The 27,220-nt window shown below is 45.0% G+C and overlaps 2 protein-coding genes across 6 annotated transcripts; both read left to right on the top strand.

Moving 5' to 3' along the window:
- The first annotated feature begins 6,145 nt into the window (after positions 1 to 6,145).
- Positions 6,146 to 12,893, top strand: LOC123138312 (uncharacterized). 5 transcript variants are annotated; one of them, XM_044558263.1, is made up of 20 exons: positions 6,146 to 6,299; positions 6,404 to 6,487; positions 6,579 to 6,669; positions 6,795 to 6,902; positions 6,999 to 7,120; positions 7,216 to 7,479; positions 7,561 to 7,697; positions 8,192 to 8,265; positions 8,355 to 8,465; positions 8,555 to 8,685; positions 8,777 to 9,064; positions 9,221 to 9,357; positions 9,940 to 10,019; positions 10,805 to 10,978; positions 11,059 to 11,186; positions 11,262 to 11,537; positions 11,676 to 11,806; positions 12,182 to 12,223; positions 12,320 to 12,382; positions 12,474 to 12,893. In XM_044558263.1, exons 3-20 carry the CDS (start codon positions 6,597 to 6,599, stop codon positions 12,571 to 12,573), a joined length of 2,439 nt encoding a protein of 812 aa, XP_044414198.1. In that variant the 5' UTR covers positions 6,146 to 6,299; positions 6,404 to 6,487; positions 6,579 to 6,596; the 3' UTR covers positions 12,574 to 12,893. The 5 variants fall into 5 exon arrangements, with proteins under 5 accessions (XP_044414198.1, XP_044414196.1, XP_044414197.1 ...); XM_044558261.1 differs by having other exon boundaries at positions 6,153 to 6,299; positions 6,404 to 6,451; XM_044558262.1 differs by lacking the exon at positions 6,404 to 6,487 and having other exon boundaries at positions 6,153 to 6,299.
- A 5,425-nt stretch (positions 12,894 to 18,318) lies between these two features.
- Positions 18,319 to 20,611, top strand: LOC123139459 (uncharacterized). The gene is made up of 4 exons (XM_044559261.1): positions 18,319 to 18,324; positions 18,635 to 19,495; positions 19,603 to 19,758; positions 20,143 to 20,611. The coding sequence occupies exons 1-4, from the start codon at positions 18,319 to 18,321 to the stop codon at positions 20,554 to 20,556; spliced, it is 1,437 nt and encodes a 478-aa protein (XP_044415196.1). The 3' UTR covers positions 20,557 to 20,611.
- The last annotated feature ends 6,609 nt before the right edge of the window (positions 20,612 to 27,220 follow it).

The raw sequence follows: 27,220 nt of genomic DNA, 5'->3' as shown, positions 1-27,220 counted from the left end.
CGACTACGGATGAAACACAAACAGAAGCTCAAACGACATCCACCCTGCTAGCCCAGGCTGCCGACCTGGAACCTATCCCCTGATCGAAGAAGAAGCAGAAGAAGAACTCCAAAACAAGCAAACATCGCTCTCGCGTCATGATCATCGCATAACCTATACCTGCAACTGTTGTTGTAGTAATCTGTGAGCCACGAGGACTCAGCAATCCCATTACCATGGGTATCAAGACTAGCAATGCTTAATGGGTAAGGAATGGATAAGTGGTGAGGATGCAGCAGCGACTAAGCAAGTATGGTGGCTAACATACGCAAATAAGAGCAAGAAGAGAACAAACGGAAATGGTCGTGAAGCTAGCAATGATCAAGAGGTGATCCTGAACTCCTACTTACGTCAAACATAACCCAAAGACCGTGTTCACTTCCCGGACTCCGCCGAAAAGAGACCATCACGGCTACACACGTGGTTGATGCGTTTTACTTTGGATCTGGTGTCAAGTTATCTACAACAGGACATTAACAAATTCCCATCTGCCACATAACCGCGGGCACGGCTCTCGAAAGTTTATACCCTACAGGGGTGTCCCAATTTAGCCCATGATAAGCTCTCGCGATCAACGAAGGATATTCCTTCTCCCAGGAAGACCCGATCAGTCTCGGAATCCCGATTTACAAGACATTTCGACAATGGTAAAACAAGACCAGCAAAGCCGCCCGATGCGCCGACAATCCCGATAGGAGCTGCACATATCTCGTTCTCAGGGCAACACCGGATGAGACATCCTACGAGTAAAACCCGACCTCGAGTTTCCCCGAGGGGGCCCCGCAGTCTACTCGGTTCGGACCAGCACTTAGACAAGCACTGGCCCCGGGGGGCTAAAATAAAGATGACCCTCGGGTTGGCCGACCCAAGGGAAGGGTATAGGTGGTGGTGAGGCAAATGGTAAAACCAAGGTTGGGCCTTGCTGGAGGAGTTTTATTCAAAGCGAACTGTCAAGGGGGTCCCATAAATCACCCAACCGTGTAAGGAACGCAAAATCCGGGAACATAACACCGGTATGACAGAAACTAGGGCGGCAAGAGTGGAACAAAACACCAGGCATAAGGCCAAGCCTTCCACCCTTTACCAAGTATATAGATGCAATAATTAAATAAGAGATACTGTGATATCCCAACAAAATCCTGTCCAACATGGAGCAATCTTCAACTTCACCTACAACCAACAACGCTATAAGAGGGGCTGAGCAAAGCGGTAACATAGCCAAACAACGGTTTGCTAGGAGGGGTGAAAAGGTTAGAGGCTGACATGGCAATTTGGGGAGGCTTGAAGAGCAAATGATAGGTAGCACAGCATGGCGATAGAACGAAGCAACTAGCATAGCAATGATAGTAGTGAGATCCAAGGTGACGGTCATCTTGCCTGAAATCCCGCTAGGAAGAAGAATGAGTCCATGAAGTAGACGAACCAACGTAGTCGAACGAATCCTCACGATCGCGACGAAACGGGAACTATTGAGAGGAAACACAACCGGAAAGAAGCAAACAACATGGTAAACACACAAGCATAATCATGGCATGATGCACAATCAAGTAGGATGCATGTCCGGTTTAATGAGGCATGGCATGGCAAAGTGCAACAAACAATACTACAAGTTAAGTGGAGCTCAATATGCAACGAGTTGCATATTGACAAAACACCACATGCAATTATTTAGTTTGATCTCGTTATAAGCTAGTCAACAATATTAAATGTTGTTAAACATGGCAAGAGGTGAGGCATAACAAAACTACCTATCTAGGCAAGTTTAAATGAGGCCGGAACAACAAACAACAATTCCGGTAAGTCCTCATATGCAAATTATGAATTTGGTACTATTCTGCCCTAAACCATATTTTAGAGTTGTTAAACATGCAAGATGAGTGCACCATGTTAAGCTAGGCATTTTTCCACCCCATTTATATATAAAGTTTATTTAAAACTGAGCTACGGTTATTTAGTTATGAAATAAACCGTTTTAACATGGCATTTAAGCAAATTAAATGCAAACAGCATTTTAAACATTTTTAACATGGATGAAAGTGGCATATTATTAATCTACACAAAATTCTAAGCATTTTACATATATAAATTATTTACATGTGATGCATGGTTAAAGAGTTATTATATGCATGATGTTTGAGGTTTTTTCTGTAAAACTAGTAAATCACAGGATAATGACTAAATTCGCAGGCAGGGAAAAAAAATAACACAGGCCGCATCTGGCTGGGACTGGGCTGCTCACATTGGGCCTTGAGGCCGGTCGGCTTGGAGAGGGAGGCTGGAAGGGGGAGCTGGGCCTGCTTGCTCGTGGCCCACGCGGCCGATGAAGCTGGGCCAGGGGCGTTGGCTGGCGACGCGGTCAACGGGCACGGGCGAGCACTCTGCTCGACCAAGAAAAGCAGACAGCAGTGGTTGAAGCAGGAGAGGAGCGGCGGCGGCGGTGGTTGGGAGTAGAGCTCCGGTGAGCGGGGCGAAGGGGCGGCGAGGTCCTGGGCGTCCGGATCTGGCCGGGAACGGGCTTGGACGGCGTCGGGCTTGAGGAGCTCGCCGCGGGGTTCGAAGCAGAGGAGGACCGAACGGGCGATGGCGCGGGGAGGCCGTCAGGGTCCTAGACGGCGAGGTAGGAGACGGCAGCTTGGCGCGGTTCCGAGGAAGGGCAACGCCAGAACGGCGGGGACGTGGGTCTTCAAGGCGGCGAGGAGCTGCGGGTCGGCGGCCGGGGATACATGGCGGTCGCTGCTGCGGTTGTCGATGGCGGGCTTCGGTTGGTCCTGGAAGCAGCGCAAGGATGACGGGAGGAGCTGCGGCGAGCTTGAGGCGGATCGGGTGGAGCTCAACTCCGGCGAGCTACTGCTCGTTGTCGGCCGGATGGAGACGGGTCGAGGGCGGCGGCGCTCCTGCTTGAACGGGGTGAAAGAGCCAGAGGGGTGAGACGATGGAGAAGCGCGGGAGAAAAGGAAAGCATGGACCGACGAGACTGGCCTGGTCGCTGCTATTGCTGGTTGGAACCTCCGGCGAGGAATCACCGGCAAGGAGGAGGTCGTTGGGAGGCTCGGGGTCGAGCTCCTCTTGATCTGGATCGAGGAGGGAGCGGGAGGCACAGTTGCGGTGGTGAAATCGAGAGAGAGTGGGTGGTGCTGCGGATGGATGGATTTGATGGGTGGCGGCTGCGTCTGATCCGAGGAGGAAGGAGGCTGGTCGGCTGGCTGCAAGATGGATCTGGGAAGATCCCAAGGTGGGAGGAGACAAGAGGAGTGGCGGCGGCGTGGGGATGGATGGGACATGATCCCTAGATCCTAGGGTTGGACCTATATATATAGCAAGTGGTTTAGGTTAGGGGTACCTAGTCCCTCCGATCGAAATCAAATGACCGAGAATAAATAGGTAGGGAAGTCCAAATGAAAAAACGGAGATGTTTTAGAGATGTTTGGGGATGATCCGGACTCATCGGTCACGACAGAGCGGGTCGGGTTCGGGGCAGGTTTTGGACGCACGCGATGGGTTTGCGGGATGTGCAGAGAGGTTAGGAAGCCAGACAAGAGGGAAACAAAATCTGGTTGGTCTCGGAACGGTCAACGAAAGCAAGGGGTGACACAGCAACTACGAGCGGATACGGGTTTTATGAAAACATATGGATGCAATGCGCATGATGCTATGAGATGAGATGCACGCCATGAACAAAAATGTAAAACAAAAGACAAAAACCCAACCACGGAGGAAATATCATATCGCATCTCCGGAAAAAGCAAGAGTTGGAGTTACGAATATGGAAAGTTGTATCCGGGGCGTTACACAAACCTTCACAGACTTGGTCACTTGGCAATCAACAATTCCTCTTGGATGCTCAGACCATGACGCCTAACCCTCTGGAGGATACACAGTCCTCAAAGGTAACAAGCGTCGGTTCCACATAGGAACAATCTCTTCAGTGATGCTCAATCACTTTGGGGTTTGCAGGTTTGGGCTTTGGATTTGGGTTTTCCTCACTTGATGATTTTCTCTCAAAGTCCTCGGAGGATGGGATGCTCTCAAATGACGAGTGTCAGTTTCTCTTGGAGCAGCCAACCAGCTAGTGGTTGTAGGGGACGACTATCTATAGCCTAGGGAACAACCCGACATGATAAGACATAAATGCCCTTGGCTGATATGACCGTTAGGTGGTAGGATATTTTGGGACAGTTGGCGCGCGGCACAACAACGGTCGGATTTGAGGTTTGAATTCCTCAGGGCTATCATGTTCCTCACCGTGTAGGCAATTCACACTGGCGAATTCCTAACTCCTCAGTCAAAACAAATTCCTCAGAGACCAGAAGATCTTCGTCTCTGTCACTGAAGAAATTGACTGAACTGATATGAGACTTCCAATGGCTTCACTCGAAGGATTGGGTAGGTGTAGGATTTTGAGATGAGCATCACTTGGAAATCAGTTTCCTTAGTATTACCTCGACCGCCTTTAACAGTACGGTGTTTCCTATGACTCAAGAAAGAGAAAATGAAACTATGAAGACAAAAGTCTTCACGCTTCATAGTCCTCTCATGAATATCCAAGTCTTCACGGTCACATCAATTACTTCACTTTCAAAGTCTTCAGGAGAACCAAAGTCTTCAGCTGAAGACATTCATTTTTAAGGGTCGATTTTCATTGTAAATATCAAACTCCTCATCGACTTATAGAGTCTGTGTACACTCACAAACATATTAGTCCCTTAACCTATAAGTTTTCAATACACCAAAATCACTAAGGGGCAGTAGATGCACTTACAGCAACAAGCCTCATGGTTACGACAGAGAACGTTTCACCTTTCTGGACGAAACGATATCCGTTGCCTCTTCTTGATTTCAATTTTTTTCTCTAGTGTCAACATAGAACAACAGGAGTGTTGTGTTAAATTTTGGAATTTTCCGGGGTTCGTTTGGACATTTTTATGCATTAATTGAGTTTTCAATGCATTTATGTGCATAATTCAAATTTGAACTACATGCACATGCTCTAATGCATATAAATTGGTTGAAAATTCAAATATGTGTCCTTAGTTGCATGCTTAGGTCCCATGCAAGAAATGAGAATGAATGTCAAACGCCCTGCCGCCGCACTCAACCGCAAACATTGAGATACCTGGTTTTTAAATTCTAGTAAATTTAAAACTCGTCTGAAATTCATGGAACTTGGCATGCTATCATGGAGCAGCATCAACATGGCATGGTAAATTTTTTGTCTCATTTGGGGCAGGTTTGGGTATAAGCTTCTCACAAATCAGAGCTTTCTCACAACAAGCCTGATGGTTTGTGCGGCGGATGTAAGGGGGGTGTGGCGTTCACCAGCGGGGAGGTCGCCTTTTATAGCCGCAGCGAGGAGGCGAGAGGCTGCATGGTGGGCGACGCGTGGCGGGAGCGGGCGGGATGCGCGTTGATGGCGCCTTCATTGCGCCGCCCGTGAGGCATCAATGGAGGCTGACCGGCGTGACAGAGCGGCAGCCTTGGCATTGATTCCCGCGGGAACCGAGGCGATGAGGACGACGAAGTGGCGTCTCGCTGACTCGGCGGGCCCATCCTTGTTTGCACCAAAATCGCGACCCCGGCACTCCTGGCGCCCCCAACGCGCTGGGTTCGACTTGGGTCTGCTAGCGCCAATTCGGTCCAAACCGACGAAAAACGGGCTCCTGAAACGTGACTGAACCGTTTTTTGGACATTGGCGTGAAAAAATCGACTGAGAGAGGGCGTGCTGGAGACGCGGCTGGAGATGCTCTAAAGCGACAGATCCCATCCTATCGTAGTGGCTAGCGGAGTCGGCGCAGAAGTAAGAAGTTACATGGTGCCCTCCCTTTTTGCGATTTTTCACCCTGTATTCGTGGCGCACTGCAATGGGCCGGCCCAGTCGGCGCATCCTGTGTGCGATGGGGTGTCTATTTGCCGCAAAATGATGGGCGCTGTACCTGAACTAGTTGCTCCAATTTTTGAAGCGGCCCACGCGACCCACGAAAAGGAAAAAAACTGTGTTTCGGGCCGGGTCTCAGCTGGGCTGGACGGTTCGTGTCAGGGGCCGTGGGCCTCCAATGGCTGTCTGGGAAGGGCAATGATATAAAAGGAGACGAACTCGATTCCCCATTCTCCGGGATCCCCAATTCATCCACCAAACCCTACTTCGATTATTGGGACGTGACAGCATCCTCCTCCACTTCCCCAAGAAACCGGTTCTGCTGGAGCAGAGATCCTTCAGTTGACGAATCCAGCGGCGGCCGGTGAGATTCTGCTTGTTTTGAAGGTATCCCTTCTCCACCTCCGGTCGAATTTTGGTTGCTTGGATTGTCCAGATCTAATTCAAAATCTTTCTTTCTTGGTTGTATACGGATACTTCAACCCACCCAGCAATTTCTTAGAGCGCTTCCACCACAGGAATCTAGCGCACTTTCTATGGTATTTTTGTCCTAGTTTCCTCCTCCGATCTATTGTGTACGGATAGCTCAATCCCTCCATTTGTCTGGCAACCATACCAATCCACTAGTAAGTCAGTGTTAGTTGAATTTCATTCGTTGCTGTTCAGGCTGGATTGAAAAGATCGATGATGAAAAACAAGCGCCGGCTGGTGAGAGGCGATGAAGAGCAACGCCCTTACAAAAGGGTAGCTAGGCCAAGTGAGTCCATGCTGTTTACCTTTTCCTGCAATTACATATCCACAATAGTAAAATTGACGCTTCTGTTAACTGTATCACACAAGATTTTATTTTCAATTAACTAGCTTTGTGTGGTACCTTCGTAGCGAGATTGGACAGCTCGAGTGAATCCAGTCCAGGCGCCCTGAGTGAACTCAGTGAGCAAGTAGTTTCAAGATTGCGTAGGAGTGTCGTGTCGCTTGCTTCGTTCGATGGTTAGTGATTATACTTGCTGTTAATACTTTCTCATATTGCCTGTTTTTAGTGACCAGTTATTTTGTCTGCACGCTTGATTTTCTCTCTGTGTGTAGGTGATACCAAGTTACGTGAATGCACAGGCATGTGCATTGAAACCTCATGTTCTGATTCTGAAGCTACAATCCTGACATCCAGACGGCTGATTCCACCTACTCACCCAGCTGCAAGTTTGAATGTAACTTTTTTCTCTACTCCTTTCCTTGGTTATTAGTTATGCTTATATATATATGTTGCACCTGTAATCATTCATTCACCTTGCGCTCATTTCAGATTAAAGTACGCCTTCCGAATGATCGGATTGTCACTGGGTGGATAGAGGATCCTAAGATATATGTTGATTTTTTCATTGTCAACATCAAGAATGTGTCTGGTGTTGATGCCGCAAGTCTGGACCGTGACATGCAGTTTGAGCCTCATACGAAGGTAGCAGCTGTATGCCGCTGTTTCTGTTCTGGATTTTTAACAGCCACAAGTGGACTAAATCTTGCCTCTCCAACCAGTGAGAAAATCGTAAGCACATGCCGGATCCACAAGGTGAGCTGCTTTTGTACAGTTTCAGCCATTATGAATTGCATGCATTTTCTCTGTGTAACTTCATTGTCACTTCTGTGCTAGGCGGGGATTGGAGGCCCCCTTGTTGATTTTGATGGCAACTTTGTCGGGATGAACTCCTCTCGTACCAAAATGGAGAAGACTGCTTACGTGCGAAGGGAGGGAATTTTCCGATTCTTGGTGCTTCATGGGAAGGTCAGGTATGCACACTTGCAGTATTGATGAACTGCCCTTCCCTCTTTGGCTTACTCATGCTTCTCTCTTACTGCATCCTATTCTACACATCCCTTCTATTTTTATTTGAGTTTGTGTGCAAGGTGTGTCATTCTCAAAGCCAAAGAGAAGGTTCCAAGGTTTACGAGTTTATATCCCAAAAACTGTACCATTAGCTATTCTTCTACTCATGTGTTTCTTTTCTTAAATTGTTTAGATCTGCACTGCACTAGATTAAGGTTGTTATTTCAATGCCGGCGCTAATACATATTTCTGCTGCACTTGAACTTACATTTAACAAGAAGACCCATGGGGAAATTGTTTAAGATTTTCTTACATTTCTCTGCTGTGAAATATCTGTAACTATTTGGCTCCCTTGTTCTAAATTTCCCTTGTTTAATACTAGCTCATTTTTTGTATGTGGTTGCGATACATTGCCTTCGTGGATTTATCACTTTGAGTTTTCTGCGTTACGCTACAGTGTTAGAGTTAAGGAAGGGTTTCATGATGCTTCAAGGGCAAGAATGAACAGTGAGATGAAAGCAATTAGGCCAAGTGAGTCCATTTCTGCTTCCTTTTCCTGACTATTCATGGTAGATTGTTCTGTTAACTGTATCACACATGATTTTATTTCAATTAACTAGGTTTGAGTGCTAAGTCCGTAGAGAAATTGAGTAAATCCAGAAAAGGTGCCTTGAGTAAGCAAGTACTTTCCAGATTAAGCATGAGCATTGTGGCGCTGGCCTCATTCGATGGTTGGTGATTATACTGTTAATAATTTCTCATGTTACCTTGTTTTTGATGATCAGCTATTGAGTTTGCATGTATGACTCTCCCTCTCCAGGTGATACCCAATTACACGAATGCACGGGCACATGCATCGAAAGCTCATGTCCTGATGCTACGTGTTTCCTGACATCGATAAATTTGATTCCTTATACTTGGTGGTTAGGGAAGATCACTGAAAGTTTGACGGTAACCTTTTCTGGATTATTAGTTATGCTAATATATTTGCTGCACCTGTAATGATTAATTCAGTACAGCCATTGCCCTGTGCTCATTTCAGATTAAAGTACGCCTTCCTGATGATCAGATTGTCACTGGGTGGATAGAGAATCCTGAGATATATGTTGATTTTTTTATCGTCAAAATCAAGAACGACGATGTTATTGATCCCCTCCATCTACGTCATCTAAGTCTTGATCGTGCCACGCAGTTTGAGCCTTATAGGAAGGTAGCAGCTGTATGGCGGCATTATGATTCAGGAGAATTAAAGGCCACAAGTGGAGTAGATCTTGCCTCTGTATGCGCTCTTACAGATGAGGAGATGTTAAGTACATGCCGTATCCATGAGGTGAGCTAGCTGCTTTAGTTTGTACAGTTCAAACATATAACTGCTGCATGATGGTATGAATGGCTTATATCATTGTATGTGCTGATGCATATCCTTAGTTTCAGGAATTATTAATTGCATTTTTCATGCCTAACTTCATCCTCATGTTTGTGCTAGGTGGGGATTGGAGGTCCCCTTGTTGATTTTGATGGCAACTTTGTTGGGATGAACTGCTCTGGTACCAAACAAAGAAAGACCCCCTACGTACAAAGGCCTTCAATTCGTGAATTCATGTGGTTTCGCGGGATGGTCAGGTATGCACACTTTCAGTATTGATGAACAAACACTCTGTTTGGCTTACCCATACTTCTCTCTCACTGCATCCTACACTACTCCTCCCTGCCCTATTTCTATTTGAGTTTGTGTAAGAGCAGCTTCCGAGATTTACAAATTTATCCCCAAAACTACCTCATTAGCTATTTTGTACTTGTGTTTTTTTTACTTTTTTTACATCTCCTGTTGCTCTGCATCTGTGACCATCTCTTCCTGTAGCCCAACAAGCTGCATTCTGTCCCAACATAAGTGTCGCTGATTTAGTGCAACATTAGTACAAAGTTGTACTAAGTCTGCGGCACTTATTTTGGGACGGAGGGAGTACATTACGATTGTTAAATTAATCTGGCGGTAATGCATATTTCTGCTACACTCTAAACTTGCATTTAAACAGACCCATGGAGAAATTGTTTTATAATTTTTAAAATTTATCTTCTGTAAAGTATATGCAACTATTTGGTATATTTCCCTTGTTTAATACTCTCATTTTGTGCATGGTATGTGTCTCTTGATATCTTCTTTTTGTGGATTTATCACGGTGAGTTTCCTACATGGTGCTGCAGTGTTAAGGAAGAGGTTGATGAAGCTGTAACTGCAAGATTTAAAAGTCGTTATGGAGATTCAGCTTTCCTCAGGGCAGGAGGTGAGCAAATTTATTTCATAGGATATTGGCTGTTTAGGCCAGAATGAGACAGCCCTGGACCCAAGAGGCGCGGCTGTCCTTTGACAGCCGTTGAACCACAGGGAGGAAGATGAGACGGGAAGTTAGATTGTGTTCCCCATACTGGGTCCATGGTCAAGCTGAATGGTAGCCTCCCCATTTTTTATGTGATAAATGACCTAACTGGAGATTATGGGGATCCTATCCACTCACTTGGTGTGTGGTCATATACTATTAGTACATAGCAAAAACATACAGACTGATTAGTACTAGCATTATGTCTTCACAATTTTATTTATTTGATAATCTAGGTGAATGCCTGCTTGTTGCTATGGAAAACATAAAAATAAATTTAGTCATGCATGTGGCACATCAGTCTGCAAATCCATGGGCACAGAAACTGACTTGGAGTTAGGAAAACAAGATAACATAGAAATATCAAAACTGTGAGGCATACTCATATGACATACTCCTCCCGTCCCATAATACAAGAGCGTTTTTGACACCACTAGTTTAAAAAATGCTCTTATATTATGGGACGGAGGGAGTATTTGGCAAACCCTTAAACAAGATGTGGAAATGGTGCGATGGAAGAAGGAAGATGGCACAACCCCACCTTTTTTCTTGGAATACATATTGAAACTACAATGGCCTATGTTGAACCCTTGGCAGCCAATACATTTTAACTTATTTTGCTGAGTACATTATGTTGCACACGCACACTTTAAAAACTTTATGAAACACTTTTAACTGGTGTATCATGCTAGGTGGGCAATACATAAATCTTCTCGATGATACGTTCAAGAAGGATATCTTGAGGAAACCATTGGGAGGTTTTGGATTAGAAATGGATCGAAGTGCCTACTCACTTGCTTCAGAATCAAGCAAACTTCTTGCTTCAAAAATGAATCGAAGTGTTGTCTCACTTGCTTCATTCAATGGTGATGACTCTGTTATACAGTACTTACTTGTCCATGTTTTAATTGATCAATGATTGATAACTGAATGATTATCTCTGTAGGATTTGCAAAAAAGTTTTCTTGCTCAGGTGTATTTATAAAGGGCGAAGCGTGCTCTGCAACAATTCTGACTTCAGCAAGTTTGTTCAGAGTTCCTGGCAGTTCACACATGATCGATGATAACTTGAGGGTTGTTACTGCTAACTGCTATCAATTTTTTTTCTTTTCATTTCATATACTGGTTAACATAACGTTATCATTGCAGATTGAAGTTTGCCTTCCAAACCAATATCGAGTTGTAGGGATATTGAACTGTTATAATTTACAGTACAATGTTGCTCTTGTTGACATCATGGGATTCTGGCGTCCTCGTACAATAAAAATCCATGGGCATCCAGTTACCTCATCTATGGACGTAATAGCTGTGGGTAGTCTTTTTGCGTGTCGCAAACTAATGGCTGTTGAGGGGAAGGTGTTGATTGGCAAACAAAGCAAACTTGATTGCAAAGAACTTTGTGTCTCCACCTGTAAAATCACCAAGGTATTTCTTGTGGACTTCCCCAGTACCTCTAACATGCCAAAAAGTTATTAGCGTTGGAATACTAACAGAAGCTATCACTACATCTATCAAACGGTATCTGTGTGTAACTCTTGTATGTTGTTCCTTTTGTTTTGCTAGGCTGGGATTGGGGGGCCTCTTATTGACAATGATGGGAATTTTGTTGGAATGAACTTTTATGATGAGGAAGAAACTCCGTTCCTGCCGAGGGATGTTATTCACCACCTCTTGTTGAACTTCAATAAAAAACGGTATGTCTTAAAAAAAAAAGAAGCTTTGTAGGTTTTAGGGATGTTGTCCTATCTGTATATTCATCTCTAGTTTTCACATCGTTCAATCATTTTCACTTAAATATAATTTTGGCCCAATTGGTTTGGGCTGATATGACAACTTGTGTGTGCCCCAAAGTGTAGTACGTAGTGATGTAATGGTACATGATTCCGACAACTTAATTCATTGGTGTGTTCTGTTGTTATCTACCACTATCATACTTGATACCGTACTTACCTGTACCCTCGCATTGTGCTCTTATCCTTTTCTATTTTTTTAATGCATTAAGCTGGTATGTCATTGGTTTAAACTAACTCGTTTCCTTGTGGTAAAATTGATTTTGGATGTACTTGCAGGACTAGTGCAGATGGTACTATTGTCGAGGATGTTGAAAACAGGTATTCTTTCTTAAGTACGGTATATCTACATATTGTTTGAAATAATTTGTTCAGTAACTCTTATGCTTTTTGAAATATGGCTGATCAACCACACAGATGGTTGTTGCCTGGCGGGACACACAGAAACACTGAAACTGTTGCACCGATTGATGGAAACAAGTATTCTTTCTTACACATGTTAATACTATCTATCTGTGACATTGTTTAGAATAGATCTCTTCATTGACTTGTACTTTCTTGCTCATGACAGATGGCCGTTGCCTGAGCCACGCTTCGTTGGTCGTAGAGCCAAGCCTTTGCCACGTCAAAAATGGCCTCTGCCTCGTGGCCGAAAGCCTCTGCCTGTGTGAGGTCACGTTTGTTGTAGAGCCGACGATCGCTGCTAGTATTGATAATGGTTTCTTGTCCGTTGGTGCTGGGACCTCCATTCTGAGCTGCTCGAGTACTAGTACTAATATTGCTTTCTCCATGACAGACTCCTGCGTATCTATGGTTTCTGTTGGTAGTTGGCTGTCAGTCCTCCATTCTGAACTGTTTGCTCTGTGTTGCTAGAGTTCTGTTACCATCAAAACCAATTAATGTCATGGTATTCTGTATGTGTAAGTGGGTAAACCATGTCACAAGCCCATGTGCTCTAAGCATAGTGGTGTCCAGTGATTTATGTTCTTTACTCGTCTCCCCGGTACCAACCAGCACCTGTTTGTTGATCTTCTTGTGGTTATATTACGACTATGGATTGGTGCATGAAAAGCTTTACAATAGCCCTTGTCTGTCTTGACCTGTTGTAAGGGGGAGGAAACATGTTACATGTTGCATTTCATTGATGTAGAGGAGTAGAAACATGTTGCACTCATTGATGTAAATGAGAGGAAAGAACAGTCCAAACCATAGTTACAGGATTCACTTGGAGTGGCCTCGAGTTCCGATCTAGAATGGGGTTCGAATTCTCTCGGTTCGATCCGAAATCGCTGCCCGATTTGCCTAACCACAATCCACAATCTCTAGAACCGTGTGTCTAAACTGAACATAAAAAAATGGTATCAATGCACCACCTATTACGGGCTAGACGCTGCTGCAGCTCCCCTGTCCAGGTGACGACGGCCGTGGGGACATGGCTGCCAGCCTATCGCAGCTCCTCCTGTGCAGCCACGATACATGCCTGGAGGCTCCTCTCCTTCAACCACCGAAAAAGGAGCGCCATGGAAGAGAGAGTTGGAGACGAACTAGGATTAGAACAGAGGAAAGATGTGCTTGAAGCGAGGTAAAAGACGATATGTGCATGTGTGGCGGCATGGTATCCGCGGCTGACCATTCTCTGTCCATCGCCATGGTATCCGCGGCTCCAGCTGCAGGCTCACAGAACTAATCTTATGCCACACATTTGTGTATTCCTATAGGGCAAGCTGAGTGAGGTCATGCTTCAGGAATCTCATCCAGGCATCTCCAGCGAGAGAACGAGCCACATAAAACTCGGGACTGCAACTAAAAACCACCTGAAACTATTGAAAAAACTGGAGAACTGACACAAAATTAGACCCGAACTACCATGATATAAACACTAGCACAAATGTCCGTGCGTTGCAACGGAGAAGTAAATTAATATGTTTCCATCGAAAAGTTCACCAAAGTGGCACGAGGGCATCTTTAAATATTACTCTCTGTTACAATCCCATGAAATCTTGTATCTCAGACACAGCCCACAATCCCATTTAAATATGTATCTAGGTCCGTAGACCATCTAGCGTCGACTACAACCACTGAAACAACAACTGCCGCCAATAAAGAAAAGCGTAAATTGGAAGAATTCAACTTGTAGACACATCGACATATACAAAGAAAGAGCGGATCTAAGTTGATCCACGAAAAACAAACACTGACCGAATCCCATGATATCCATCGAAGAAAAACCTACACACATCCTCCGATGATGCTAGAAGCATCATCATGGCGGGGATCTTCAGAGAGCCACCACCGTCTCGTCTTTCTGAGTAGGACATGAACCCTACCAAAACGAAAAAAATACCTAAAAACAAAAGCCCTCCTGCCGACAAGGACCGGGATCCACATGAGACAAGGCGGCATGGCGGCTACACGGCAGGAGGCAACGGAAATCCTAGGCTTTTTGTGCCCTCCTCTATTTATCTCATGCAACCCCCAATCCAAGTTAATTCTTGCGAATTACCGTTTGTTTGTTGCTTCTCCAAGCGGCTGGTTGTTTGTACAAGCACCTCACGCAAGTATATAAATTGGTCAGATTTTGTGTTAAAAAGTGAGGTGGGACTATTTTATTGGCAAACAAACCTCTTTCTCGCATAGTCATCAGATTTTTTTTAGACAAGCATAATCATCATCTAGCTCTAGCTACGTTGGTTTTTTTGCTTGGTATAGTTAGTTTTTTTTTTGAAATGTTTGGCATAGTTAGCTGGTCGCGAGATCGAACAACCATGCAAGCAGTAGTAATTTTTTTATATTCTGAAAGACCACCCATATACTCGTAGCCCACAAGAGAAAAATTATTAGAAGGCCCACTTGCTTGCTTGGCTCCTGGCCCAGTACGTACCGATAGAGCAAGACACAGCCCCATGGAGCGATCGATCTTAAACCAACAATACGAAGTTACGAACCACCTCCTCGCCACCTCGTACATGACTATGACTTTAGTACCACCTCGTCATCTCGTACGTGACCACAACTAACGGTAGAAAAAAAAACTAATCACGGGACGAAACTAAGAATATCACCTTGCTTTAATAATAGGTATAGATAGATATAGATATAGATATAGATATGATATTATCTAGTGCATACTCAGCCAAACATCATATATAAACATGAGATATTATCAAGTGCATACCCAGCCAAACATCATACCCACACAGTGATCCATATGACACATACATGTCCACAAAAAGGAGTTTAGGAATAGTCATTGCGGGCATAAAAAGGAGTTGGGCCTGTTGCTTCATTATTGACGGGAGGAGACAAAAGGAATCGACAGACGTAGGCTCTTGAAAAACAATCATATGATAGTATCAAAACAGAGGGAAGACATATTTCTTTATCATGTAAAAGGTGAACACAGATCACAACAAGCATTAAAAGGGAAACCAACCAAGGTATTCTATGAACAATCAGTTATCACTATAGCAGAAAGGTTGTCATCCACTGCCTCATTACAAGCTCTATAAAAAGAATATGTAGTAAGGCTGTCAGTACATTAAACGCAAAATATTTCATGTTTTACCCTACAGTGTGATTAGAGTATATAAAATATTTTTCAACTATAATACCAATACACCTTGAATCAATTTAACAAATGTGAAAAGATTACAAATCGATGCCGCAACTCATAGTACTATTTAATGCTTTAAACTATTTAACATGCTGCTGCTTTCTTCAGATTTTTTGTTAGTCAGATTACTACTATTTTGCCAATGGAGAGTTCCAATATTTTCATAAACAAAATTCATTGGTGTCATCCACGCAGGTATTGGAGATATCCACTGGTGGTCAAAACAACTAGGCCAGTGAATGGTAGATTTGAGCATGTTGTTCTTTCCTGCAACGCCATGATGGATCATGCTATTATTTGGATCGAGCGGGAAGGCCAGAAAGCCTTGGATGTAACTATGTAAGTCTTGTGATTGTGCATAAAACAAGTTATGTTTTGTCATTTTTCATAAAGGAAAACATAATAAAATCATGTTATCTCAAATTGTAGTTTTCATGTTCCGCAACTTACAACTATGCAATCTAACACTTGCTCTTTTAGACAGTGCATGCCATCTAGAGTAGAACACCTCATGTTGTGAAGCATGAATTGGATTCAAGTTGTGCACAAACTAGAGTATTGAGTGTAGATATGACAAGTGCCTAGATGCTTCAACTAGAGTTTTAGTAGAGTAGAGTGTAGATACATCAACAAGTACATATTCTCAAAATTCTTCTTTGGGTAGTCCTAATTCCTTGTTTCTGGAAAAAGTTAATCATCAATCCCATTTTAGCAGATATGACTTGCTGTTCAGATTCTTATCCTTTTTTACAGCATATGCTTATTACTAGTTAGTATCTCCCCCCTTTCAGGTTGACAGTAGTACGTCGAATTAGAAGTACACATTGGCAGCTGTATATGGGTGATTGACCGTCTGGGCAGAAGGCCTCAGAGTGCTGCGTCCGCTTACAACTTGTACTAGGTTTTCTGCAAAAATATCAGACAACGTGGTAATTTGATCAGCCACATCCTGTCTCCAATAAGCTCTTCAATTCAATCAACTTCGAGTACCTAACTGTGAAGGGTATGCAAGGATAGACATCATGCGAACTTTTTAAGCAACTGCCTTTGTTAGTTTATTTCTTCTCTTGTGTTAGTTATTGCTCTGTGCTTTGGTAAAGTGACTTGAGGATTAAGGTCTGCGTGTTACAACACCATGGCAGCCCCGAAGCCGTTCAGGTCTGTGGACCAAGAGGCAGAGGTCTTGAGGGAAGAACAGAATAACAGGCGGTGGGCAGTAGACCTTTGATATGCTTCGTTTGATATCTCATTTTGTCCCTTTAAATCATGGCAGTTGTTATTATCTTTAGATTACACTGAAATTGCCCCCTTTTATTCCTACTTGTATTTGTTTGATTGCACCTCTTACTTTGTCTGTCATTTTTGGTACTGTCTGCGCTTTTTTCGGCATTTCTTCTAATGCAAAATGTGCGTTCGAGTTAAAAAAAAAGTGTGTTGCTGTTTTGAGGTTGATAATGGATCCAGTGCTGTGATAGAAAAAGAGGGGCGTGACAACTAAACAAGCTCTGCAGCTCGGCTCTCTGAATCCCTAAAGAGGAAGCTCTGCATCTAGAAGACCCAAGACGCAACCTTGGAGCATTGTACATTCAAGGTAATCACGCTCACATTTGTGTCCAAGTAGCAAGTACTCTCGGACAAAATGTACTCCCTCTGTAAGAAATATATGTGTGTTAAGATCACTAAAGTAGTGATGATCTAAACGCTCCTATATTTTATTACGGAGGGAGTATCTGTTTAAACAAGATGATCAAGATTTTAACTCTTGAAACAAAATGTCTGCAGATGAGTGTAGAATAGCTTATTCTACACTCCTAGTAACGCTATGTACAAAATCTAGTAAAACACTATACAAAATATACTAATTCTGAAATATATTTTTTACTATCCAAGTTTTTGATTTAGTACATTGTCAAAAAAATTACTATATCTACCCCGCAAAAAAAATTTACTATATTTTATATGCTGCGTCACTATATTTTTGTATAGAGCGTTATTAGGGGTGTAGAATAATCTATTTTACACTCACGCTTAGTTTAGCGTTACTATATACAGTAGTGCCCAGCAGAAGGCTGGCACAATGGCAGTCCCGGCAGGCAGGGCACACCCCACCTTCGGCTCCAACGGTTCTTGAGTGTAGTAGGCAACTACTCCCTCCGTTCGGGAATACTTGACAAGTATTCCCGAACGGAGGGAGTACTAACGAAAGAACTAGCTCTGGTTCGAAATTCTTTAACAATAGCCTCATAATTGCCTCCTACTTGAAGCCTTTAGCGTCTAATACGAGGCCCAAAGGGATGTTGGTGGTCCTGGCCCAACGACGCGCACCACCGAGGCCCGAAAGGAGGAGAAGCAATCAAGATCTTTTGGGTCTCTTCTTAGACTAGAAGAATAAGATCGACTACATCTCTCTCTTTTGGGTCTTCCAGGCTGAACCCAAACCGCGGACGCCCCGGCAGTCATCAGATCTCGACGCAGAACCGCAACTCCCGAGCCATCAGCTGCATCTTCTTCTCGGGCCAGCCTCGGCAGACTTAGACAGGAGCCATGGAGGTGAGTTCCTTGTCATCTCCTTCCTCTGAATATCTTTCTTTGTTAAGACACTTCTTCCTCTAAAACCAGGGATCAGAATTCAATCTTTCACACCGAATCAAAATTGCTTCTTCCAGCATACCAAAAAAATTAATTTCGGTGCAGTAAAATAAAATAGAAGCATGTACTTATATCTTTTAACCTAATCCAAGCTGCATCTTAATTTGCTTCCTTAAAAAAAAGCTGCTCAAACTTGAATTATCTTAGGGGAGCCATGGAGGTGAGTAAAGTTCATTGTCCTTTCGTTGCATCTAGCTAGGCCCATTCATAGTTGCTTCATTAAAACTTGAATTTTTTTACGGGAAAGTTATCAAGTCTGTATCTTCTTGACTACATTAATTAAAATGGCATCTTGGAGACTGAACCAAAATAGCTTCTTTCACGATTAAAATTATTTTGTGGAAAAAGTATATATTTCAGGTTTGTATCTCTTGGTTACTACATAAAAATTCCATCCATGAGAATATCAAAAGTGCATTTTTGCGACTGGCGCGGAAATCAACTCTGATTTGTTCCCATGCCAAATGCAGAAAGTCAACGGAGATGATAGAATCAGCACCTTGCCCAGCGACATTCTGGTCAACATTCTTGACCGACTCGATGTCCGTGAAGCTGCGAGAATCAGCACCCTTTCCAGACGGTGGAGTCAGCTCTCTTGCAAGCTCCCTCGACTTATCATAAAGCCTCAGCCTGATGGTGACTTGGTTCGGGTCAATGCAGCTGCTGTTGAAGCGACAAAGAGCTTACTGACCCGCAGATGTCCAGGGGAAGACACCATCCGCCTCCTGTCTACCACCTTCTACTTGAGAGGTGATGTCCCCGTATCCATTGGACATGCTGTTGGCAGCGCCATGGCGACACACAAGATTGAGAACGCCGAATTCACAGTTTTGACAGTCAAGAAACGCCGACAGTGCACTCTTGATGATGTGTTGAACTACGGCGCACAGTTTGTGTCATTTTTTAACGAGTGTCTGAATGCATTTACTGGTTTGACGCGCCTCTACATGGAGAATTTGAGATTTGTTGAATCTGACTTCGTCTCCAACATCTTCGTCACTTGCAAGCGATTAAACTACTTAGGTTTTCTCAATTGCGACACAGAGAAGCATTTAACTCTCCAGGTTGAACACGCTCAACTCACTGAGCTCAGTATGCTCAACTGCCGTTTTTACAAAGTCGAACTCAAGTGGCTCCCAAGACTCACCCGGACAACGTTCACATGTTGGATGGCTTTCGAAGAACTACCACTGTCATTTGGTCATGTCCCACTGCTCGAGTTTTTGAATCTCACAAATATTGGTCTTAGTCGGCACAAAATGGTCATGTTAAGTACATTACTTTGTGAGACACACATACAAGAACTGTGGTTGGGGTTTAAATGCGAAAAGGTAAGTCGGGATGATTGCTTTGTACCAGCTTCACTTGTTCTCTACTCATCCAATTATGTGTTCTTTTTTTTTATGAAGATCATCATATTATTTATCTATTGTTGCAGATTTGGGTTCAACCAGAGTACCTGAGCAAAAGGCTGGCATCTGCGTTCTGCAGACTAAGGATTGTCAGTCTAGTTTGCATTCCTGAAGGGTCTGATCTCAAGTGGACAAATTTCATTCTGGAAGCTGCGCCATCACTTGAAGAGTTGTACATGTCGGTATGTTCTTACCTAAATCCACTTGTTCTTTTTCTATGGGCTACTCTGCTACATGACGTCACCTAGAGCTTGTTCCTTTTTTTTAGTTTGAGGAGTTGCTCTATTATTATCATTACCCTTGCATGGTTGCACACACCTGCGGAGTACAGATGTCCTATGAGTGGCAAAACCGCCGTTTTAAATAGCCCGCTATAGCACGCTATAGCATTTACAGAAGGTCTTGCGCTAAGAGACATTGGTCCGAACAAATAAATAAACATTTTAAATAGCGCGCTATAGCGTTTAGAAGAGGTCCGCCGCTAAGAGGCTTAGCGTGCTATTTAAAACTATGGGCAAAACTAACATGTTTCTTTTACCTATGTCCTATATATGGTTGGAATGCAGGTAATTGATCATCCGTGTGAAATGATAATTGATCCGAAAAGGAGGATGGAACTCTTGCTTAGCGAGAACAAGTGCGTCGAGTGGGAATCACCTAGACCACATTTCAAGCACCGCCGCCTTGCCAAGCTGGTCATCTTTTGCTTTGTAAATTACATGGTGAGTTATGTCACGCGTGTCATGAAAGCAGCGGTAAATCTGAAGGATGTGTACCTGTATGATAGACTGGCATGTAGCAAGTGCAAACACATGGCCGTTTTTAAGCCTGGTAGGCTTCCACGGGCAAAGAAGAAGTTGGAAGCGATGAAGAAGCTGTTGGCCCAGGGCATCGAGTCAGCTCCCAGAATTCACTTGCAGACCCATTCTGAAATGGAGGCTGACCATGCTGAAAGGGTTAAAGGCTACTTATGTTCATGAAGATAGCTGAAGGCTTTCAGGAAGTTCATGTAATAAAGGTCGGTTGGACTAACTCTATGACTTGTCTGGCTCTTGTTTGATCTGCTTTTCTTTACTCAGAAGTCAGAACCACTTGTAAGTAGAAAATTAAGAATTACTCAATCCTGTTGTACCGTAAGTAAATTTTAGGACCAGGTTTGAATTGGATTTTGATGCTATGATGTGTTATTGTTTATATATAATCGTCTTCGTGATGAGCGCATCAGTTGATACGGTCCTATGAGATCTGGAGGCTGAACTATGTGGTCAGCAAATGGAACCTGAAGCATTTGCAGTGAAGGCTCCAGGCGAAGTAATGCGGATTTCTGTCGTCCCTTATTTTTATAATACTTAAATGAAGTTTTGTCCTGGCTTCTTATGATTCTCATTTGTGTGTGGAGGCAGGCAACTACTCTTCGCTATTTTTTGCTAACATATATAAGTAGCGGAAATTTCGTTTGGTTCCCGAGCTCATGTGCACATGAAATTTGGGACACATTCTTCCCTCAAGATTCACATTGAACTGTGAAATTTCTGCATGTATCTCCTGGCTTCCTGGGTATTTTAAACGGTAACATGGGCCCATGTAGTTAATGTGTTCTTCACTATTCAGTCACCGCTACAGACGGATCGATGCAAGCTTGATGAACCAACACCGTCGTCGGTCATTTTCAGTTGCCCGCTACATCCTTGACCGAAGCGTTCTTTGATTCGTTTCCAAGTTTGCAATCCACTATCATTGGTGTCTTACATTAAGCTAATTAACCAATTTGCGGACAACGTACCTCGAAGTTCGCCGCTTTAGCTAGCTCCTGTTAGTTCAAGATTAGGAATACCCCCACATTTATATGCGAGTAAAAGGGACAGTTCTCTACTTCTTCATTTTCCCTACTTGCCTCAAACAGTGCTTGGTCTATTTTCCCTACTTCGTCATTTTCTCAACAGAGCTTGGTCTATTTTCTCTACTTCGTCAACAGTGCTTTGTCCATTTTCAACATTGATGGGTCTATTTTCCCTACTTCGTCATTTTCTCTTGATATGGTCTTCAGTAGCTTTGTTGTATCCTGCTATGCATGTTCTTGGTTTAGGACTTCCTATGTAGCAATTTTTCATTTTCATGGAAGTGATTCTATCTGCACTTAAGAAATGTTATGTTACCAAGCTTTACTAAATGCAGCAGAATACCATAACCTCAACTGTCGAATGATTTCCATGTGAACACTGTACATGAACTGCTGTACTTTATCATTCTAGGTTGCACTGTAAGAGAAAGCCGAGGGAGGAGCAGTGACCGGAGCAGGGACGTAATTATTCTTGCCTCTCGGCTCTGAAACTTCTATTGGAGACGAGGGAAACCGGTGGAAATAAAAATGTACACATCACTGATAGTCGGGTTTACCGAAAAAGGGTTTCCCCCCGCTTTGTATTACAAAGCAACAACATCGATACAACCCACGATAGGTGCTGGGACGGAAGCAGCACAGCCACGCCCAAAAGAAAAGAAAGACAAAACACAAAAGGAAAAAAAATGCCGACAACGGCGGATCAACGAAAACGAAGATGACTCGCCACCGCTCGCCCGCCGGAGAATTCCACCACGCTCCTAGCACCACGAAACGCCGCATACCAAGTAACACCTTCAAGAAGGAACGCGACGACAACGACGCTGCTACCGGACATGGCCTAGGGTTTCCCCCGGTACGCGAAGGGCCGTGGGAGGAAGGGGGATATCCGACGCCCTTCAGGAAGGCACGGCGGCGCCCACGGGCGTCACCGCGTCGGTGCCGAACAAGCCGACAAGGATTTCTCCCAACCTCCAACCAACCACGACCCCAGACGATCCATCGCGCTCCACCATACTTGCCGTCCACCAATATGCGCCACCACGGACTCGCAGTCACCATCGCCGTCTCACCGTGACAAGCGAAGCGAGACCGGCGGGATCGAGAGGAACCAGCCGAAAACGAGGAGCAGCAGGGTCAGCGGCCACGTGGGAGGGGACAACCTCCACCACCCTCGGCGGTGACCGACCGGACGTAGCTCAGGAGCAAACCAGGCACCCCTGCCCGGCCGAGCCCGAAGCGGGCTCGTGAAGCTCCCGTCGCTGCGCTGCAGTACACGCGCCACCGTCTCCGCCACCCCCAGCCCAAGCCACACCTCCGTCCGCCGGAGATGACGCCGGAAAGCACACGCCAGGCCCACCTAGACCCAGATGGGGCCCAAAAGGGCCCAGATCTGGGCCGGAAGGGCGCCGCCGCCAGCCACCGTGCCGCCCCGCAGCCAAGCAGCCACGCCACCGCCACCATGCCACCCGGAGCTGCGCCGCCTGCGAAGACGAGCCGCCACCGAATCCGAAGCCGACCTGGGTGCACCGCCGCTGGCGCCAACGCCCGAGCTACAGCGCCGCGCGAGGAGGAAGAGAACAGGGCCGCCGCCGCCGGCATCACGCGAGCCAGGCCCGGTGGCCTACGCCGGCGGCGGCGGGAGGGGAAAGGAGGAGGGGGGCCGCTGGGAGGGGCAGGGAAGGGGAGCCCCCGGTCGCCTCGCTCGGGGAGGCGACGCGGGGGGTACGGGGGAGGGGGGAGGGGGAGGAGGAGCCGGGGCGCGCCCGCCGGCGGCCGGGGGCGGCGGGTGCGGGGGAGGGCGGCGGCGGCGGAGGGAAACCCTAGCGGGAGCGGGAGCCCGAGCGGGAGCCTCCTCCTTCGGATTATAGTCACCAGCTGTATTTACAAGAGGAGCCGATAGTCGGGTTTCAATCGCGTGTTCCCCATGCACTAGATAAAGTAATAATGTGACCTATAAGTCTTGAGGAAGAAGCCTCATGTCATCATACCAAGTGCCCACCCACATAGTACCCTATTCTGCCCACACCATCTTCGCACATTTTGGTCTTCGTTGCAATACATATCACTATACTTGCCATCATGTAACTGATGTGAGGAGTGCACCTCATCTCCCAATGGCGGCTTGTACTCTTCATACCATGATGCGTACATAGTGGAGTAGTAGATGTGGTGGTGTCTCTCCACACCATGTCGCCTGACACTCATCGACACGTGCACCACTTTAGAGCACTTCCTTCCCAAAAACAAGGCGTAGTTGTTGGAGCTTGTCATCTTTGCCCACTTGTACTCACAAACCTCACTGGCGTTGGTGTCAACGAGCTTGAAGACCCTGCAGAAAGGCTCGCAATTGGGTAATCACAAGGTCATAACCGCCATCGATGGCTTGTCCTGCAGCTCAAAGATATACTTGGCTGGCTTCACGTCGAGGATTGTTGGCTCTAGGGTAGTTGTTATCATCGGTGTGCCATCTTCTTTTGTTCCTATTTCAAATTTAATTAGTGACTTATTGGAGTCTGTAAGGCCACAGGGCTTACCATTGCAGAAGACAGATATCCTAGATCTTCTCCCCACGCCATTGGTATGTGCGCAACTCGCCTTCACTGAAAGAGGCTTTCGCCTCGCTTCATATATAAAGCAATCAACGACATACAGACTGCAGACAACCCGACACCACACACCCACCCAAGGGAAATACAAGGGAGCTGACGATCAACAACACTACTCCAAAGATCCAAAAGTAAAGAACAAGTAGACATAAGAGCATAGCTAAGGAACTAAGGAGTGCTCCACCGTGAGCAAGTCACCGCGAGGAGACGAAGCCGAAACTCGACGAACCAGAAACTCCAAAGCGGTGCTTTCACGGAAGAAATGGTACCGGAGAGCCACCACCGGCCGATCCACTGAATCGAGGTCTCGCCACGCCTCGCTTGGCACGGTCACGTGCGGGGTCGGGGCTCGCACGTGACATGCATGTGACTGGTCGGCCAAAATCCGGTCCGTTGCCTTGCAGAGGCGTAGCTTCCTTTTGAAGTTTTTAGTTTTTTGATGTGTTGGCAGACAAGATAATAATTTCTTGTCCAGTAAGTATACGACATAGAATTCAAGTCGATTTGAGATCGTGGTCATGACAAGATACCACCTCTGGTCCTACTGTATAGTCAACCAGTTTCAGAATATAATGTTTATTGATTTTCGTGCAAGTCAACTATTTGAATGTTTGACAAATTTTTTAGAATAAAATAAAAACATCAACAATACCAAACAGATAAAATATGAAACTACTTTTCATGATCGATCAAATGATATAAAGTTTTATATTTTTATATTGATATATTTTTTCTAAAAACTCGGTCAAACATGCAGTCGTTTGAATTTTGAAAAAAATAAATACACCTTATATAAAGAAATGGAGGGAGTATATTGCAACCGGTCGCGGCCAAAAACACATCGAAAACATCTAGGGTTTTGCCTCATCACGCAAAACTTGCGCCGGCACCATAGTGTACTCTATTCCGAACACCGGCGTCCAATGGCGTGCGGGAGAGAATGTCTCTAGAACCATTCATCCTTGCGATCTTGCACCAGGAGAGGAAAATTAGGTTTTTAGAAAGCGCTTTGCGTGACTGCTCAAGTTCATCATCACAGGCTATCTTCCACCCAAGTCAGGCGGCGATACTCATCGACATCTTCATCGCCGTCAGCAACAGATCATCGCAAACATTGTCATCAACAAGTCGCTCCCGCAGCAGCTAACAAACAGTACATCCAACGCCATATGTTCATTTTTCTATCTGTCGTTGTTGTTTCGTGTGCGATGCTGGTGTGCATGCTTCATGTTCATCAAGTTTGCTAGATTGTTGAATGCGGGTCTTTGTTCTAGTCCTGAATTATTTTTGGGTTTTAATCATGAGCTTCCCTAATATTCCAACAATCCAAAAACCTAATCGTAGGCAATTTCCTGAATTAACTATGGCTGGATTCGTTCATGCACTGAGACCGGATAAATTTGTCGGTGTGAACTTTTATGTGAGAGATGAAGTCCATGCTTCGGCTTACTACCCTGAAAGTTTCCCACGTTAGTGTTAGCATCCCAGAGGGAATTGCTGAGGAAAATCAGAGAAAGTTTCAAGAAGCCAATACTATGTTTGTGTGAAGTATTCTAAGTGTACTTGTCAACCGTCTGTGTGAGGTGTACATGCACATACAAGATGAAAAGACACTATGCGATGCATTGAATACTAAATTAAGCGCAACAGATACAGGCAGTGAACTGCACATCATCGAGAGTGTCCACGACTACAAGATGGTGAATAACCGTTCTGTGGCTGAAAAAACTCATGAGATACAATGCACTGTGAAGGATCTGGAACTCCTTAAGTCTGTTCTACCCGATAAATTTGTGGCTATGTGCATGATTGAAAAGTTGCCTCTTTCATGGAGAAATTTTGCCACAACTCTAAAACATAAGAGACAGGATATATTGGTTGAAAATTTGATTGCAGCTCTTGATGTTGAAGAGAAAGCTCGGGCTAAAGACACTACTAAGAAAGGAGGTGAGATTAAACCTACCACCAATATGGTGCGGAGATACCCACGGAACTAGAACAACAAAAAGAACAAGCCTATGCTAGAGTGCTACGCTTGTGGGAAGCCCGGACACTTTTCCAAGGAATGCCCAGAACATGCTGACCGCAGAGGGAAAACAAGCTAAAGGACTGTCAACATGGTGACCGCTAGCAATATTCATGGGTATGGTAATTTACCTATTGTTCTTTCTGTATTTCAATCATCTTCATGGTGGATTGATTCAGGTGCTAAACTTTAACGTGTGTGCTGACGTCTCTTTGTTCACTTCTTATGAGGCCCCATGGCATCATTTCATCCTAATGGGGATGGGCCGCATGCATTTCTTCGTGGTATTGACACGGTGGATCTGACGCACTTCGAGAAAGATCGTGCAGCTAAGGAGCGTGCAACATGGCCCTACTATGAACAAGAATCTTGTTAGCGGTTCTCTTCTATGTCAAGATGGGTTTAAGGTAGTTTTAGAGTCGGATAAAGTAATTGTATCAAGATCGGGGTAATTTATAGGCAAAGGCTATGAGTGCGGAGGCTTGTTTCGCTTTTCCTTTCAGATTTTTGCAATAAGTCAGTAAACCAAATTTGTGCTAGTATTAATGATGATGCAAGTATTTGGCACTCTCGTTTATATCACATTAATTTTGGTTTAATGTCTCGGCTATCCAGTATGAGTTTAATTCCAAATTCTGTTGTTGGCAAAGGTTCTAAGTGTCATAGTTATGTGCAATCAAAGAAACCTCGAAAGCCTCACACGGCTGCCGAGGAGAGAAACTTGGCACCGCTAGAACTCATACATTCTGATTTGGCAGCTTAGCAGTAGCGCTGGACAAAACAGGGCGCTACTTCTACTTAGTAGTAGCGTGTTTAAATAAATCGCGCTACTGCTACTACTTTAGCAGTAGCGCGTGCTAGGAAAATGCGATGCTGCTATGTTTGTACTGGACGTAGATGGCTAGCCCGCTTAGCAGTAGCGCGTATCCGTAACCAGCGCTACTTCTATGTCTCATAGCAGTAGCGCGTATCTCGAAAACGCGCTACTACCTACTTACCTTATCCTGGAACGGTTGACCCTCTCACTCACTCTCCCTCTCACTCGCTCTCGTCCGCGCCGAACCCGTCGTCTGCCGCCGCCGCGCTGCTCCTCCACCGAGGTACTCCCTCTGTCCCTACTCCCCTCCCTCCTCCCCCTCCTCCTCCGGCCGCCCTCCTCCCACCGCCCC

The sequence above is a fragment of the Triticum aestivum genome, chromosome 6B, assembly GCF_018294505.1.
Source record: "Triticum aestivum cultivar Chinese Spring chromosome 6B, IWGSC CS RefSeq v2.1, whole genome shotgun sequence".
Taxonomy (NCBI): Eukaryota; Viridiplantae; Streptophyta; class Magnoliopsida; order Poales; family Poaceae; genus Triticum; species Triticum aestivum.
This window is presented reverse-complemented; position numbering and strand designations above follow the sequence as displayed.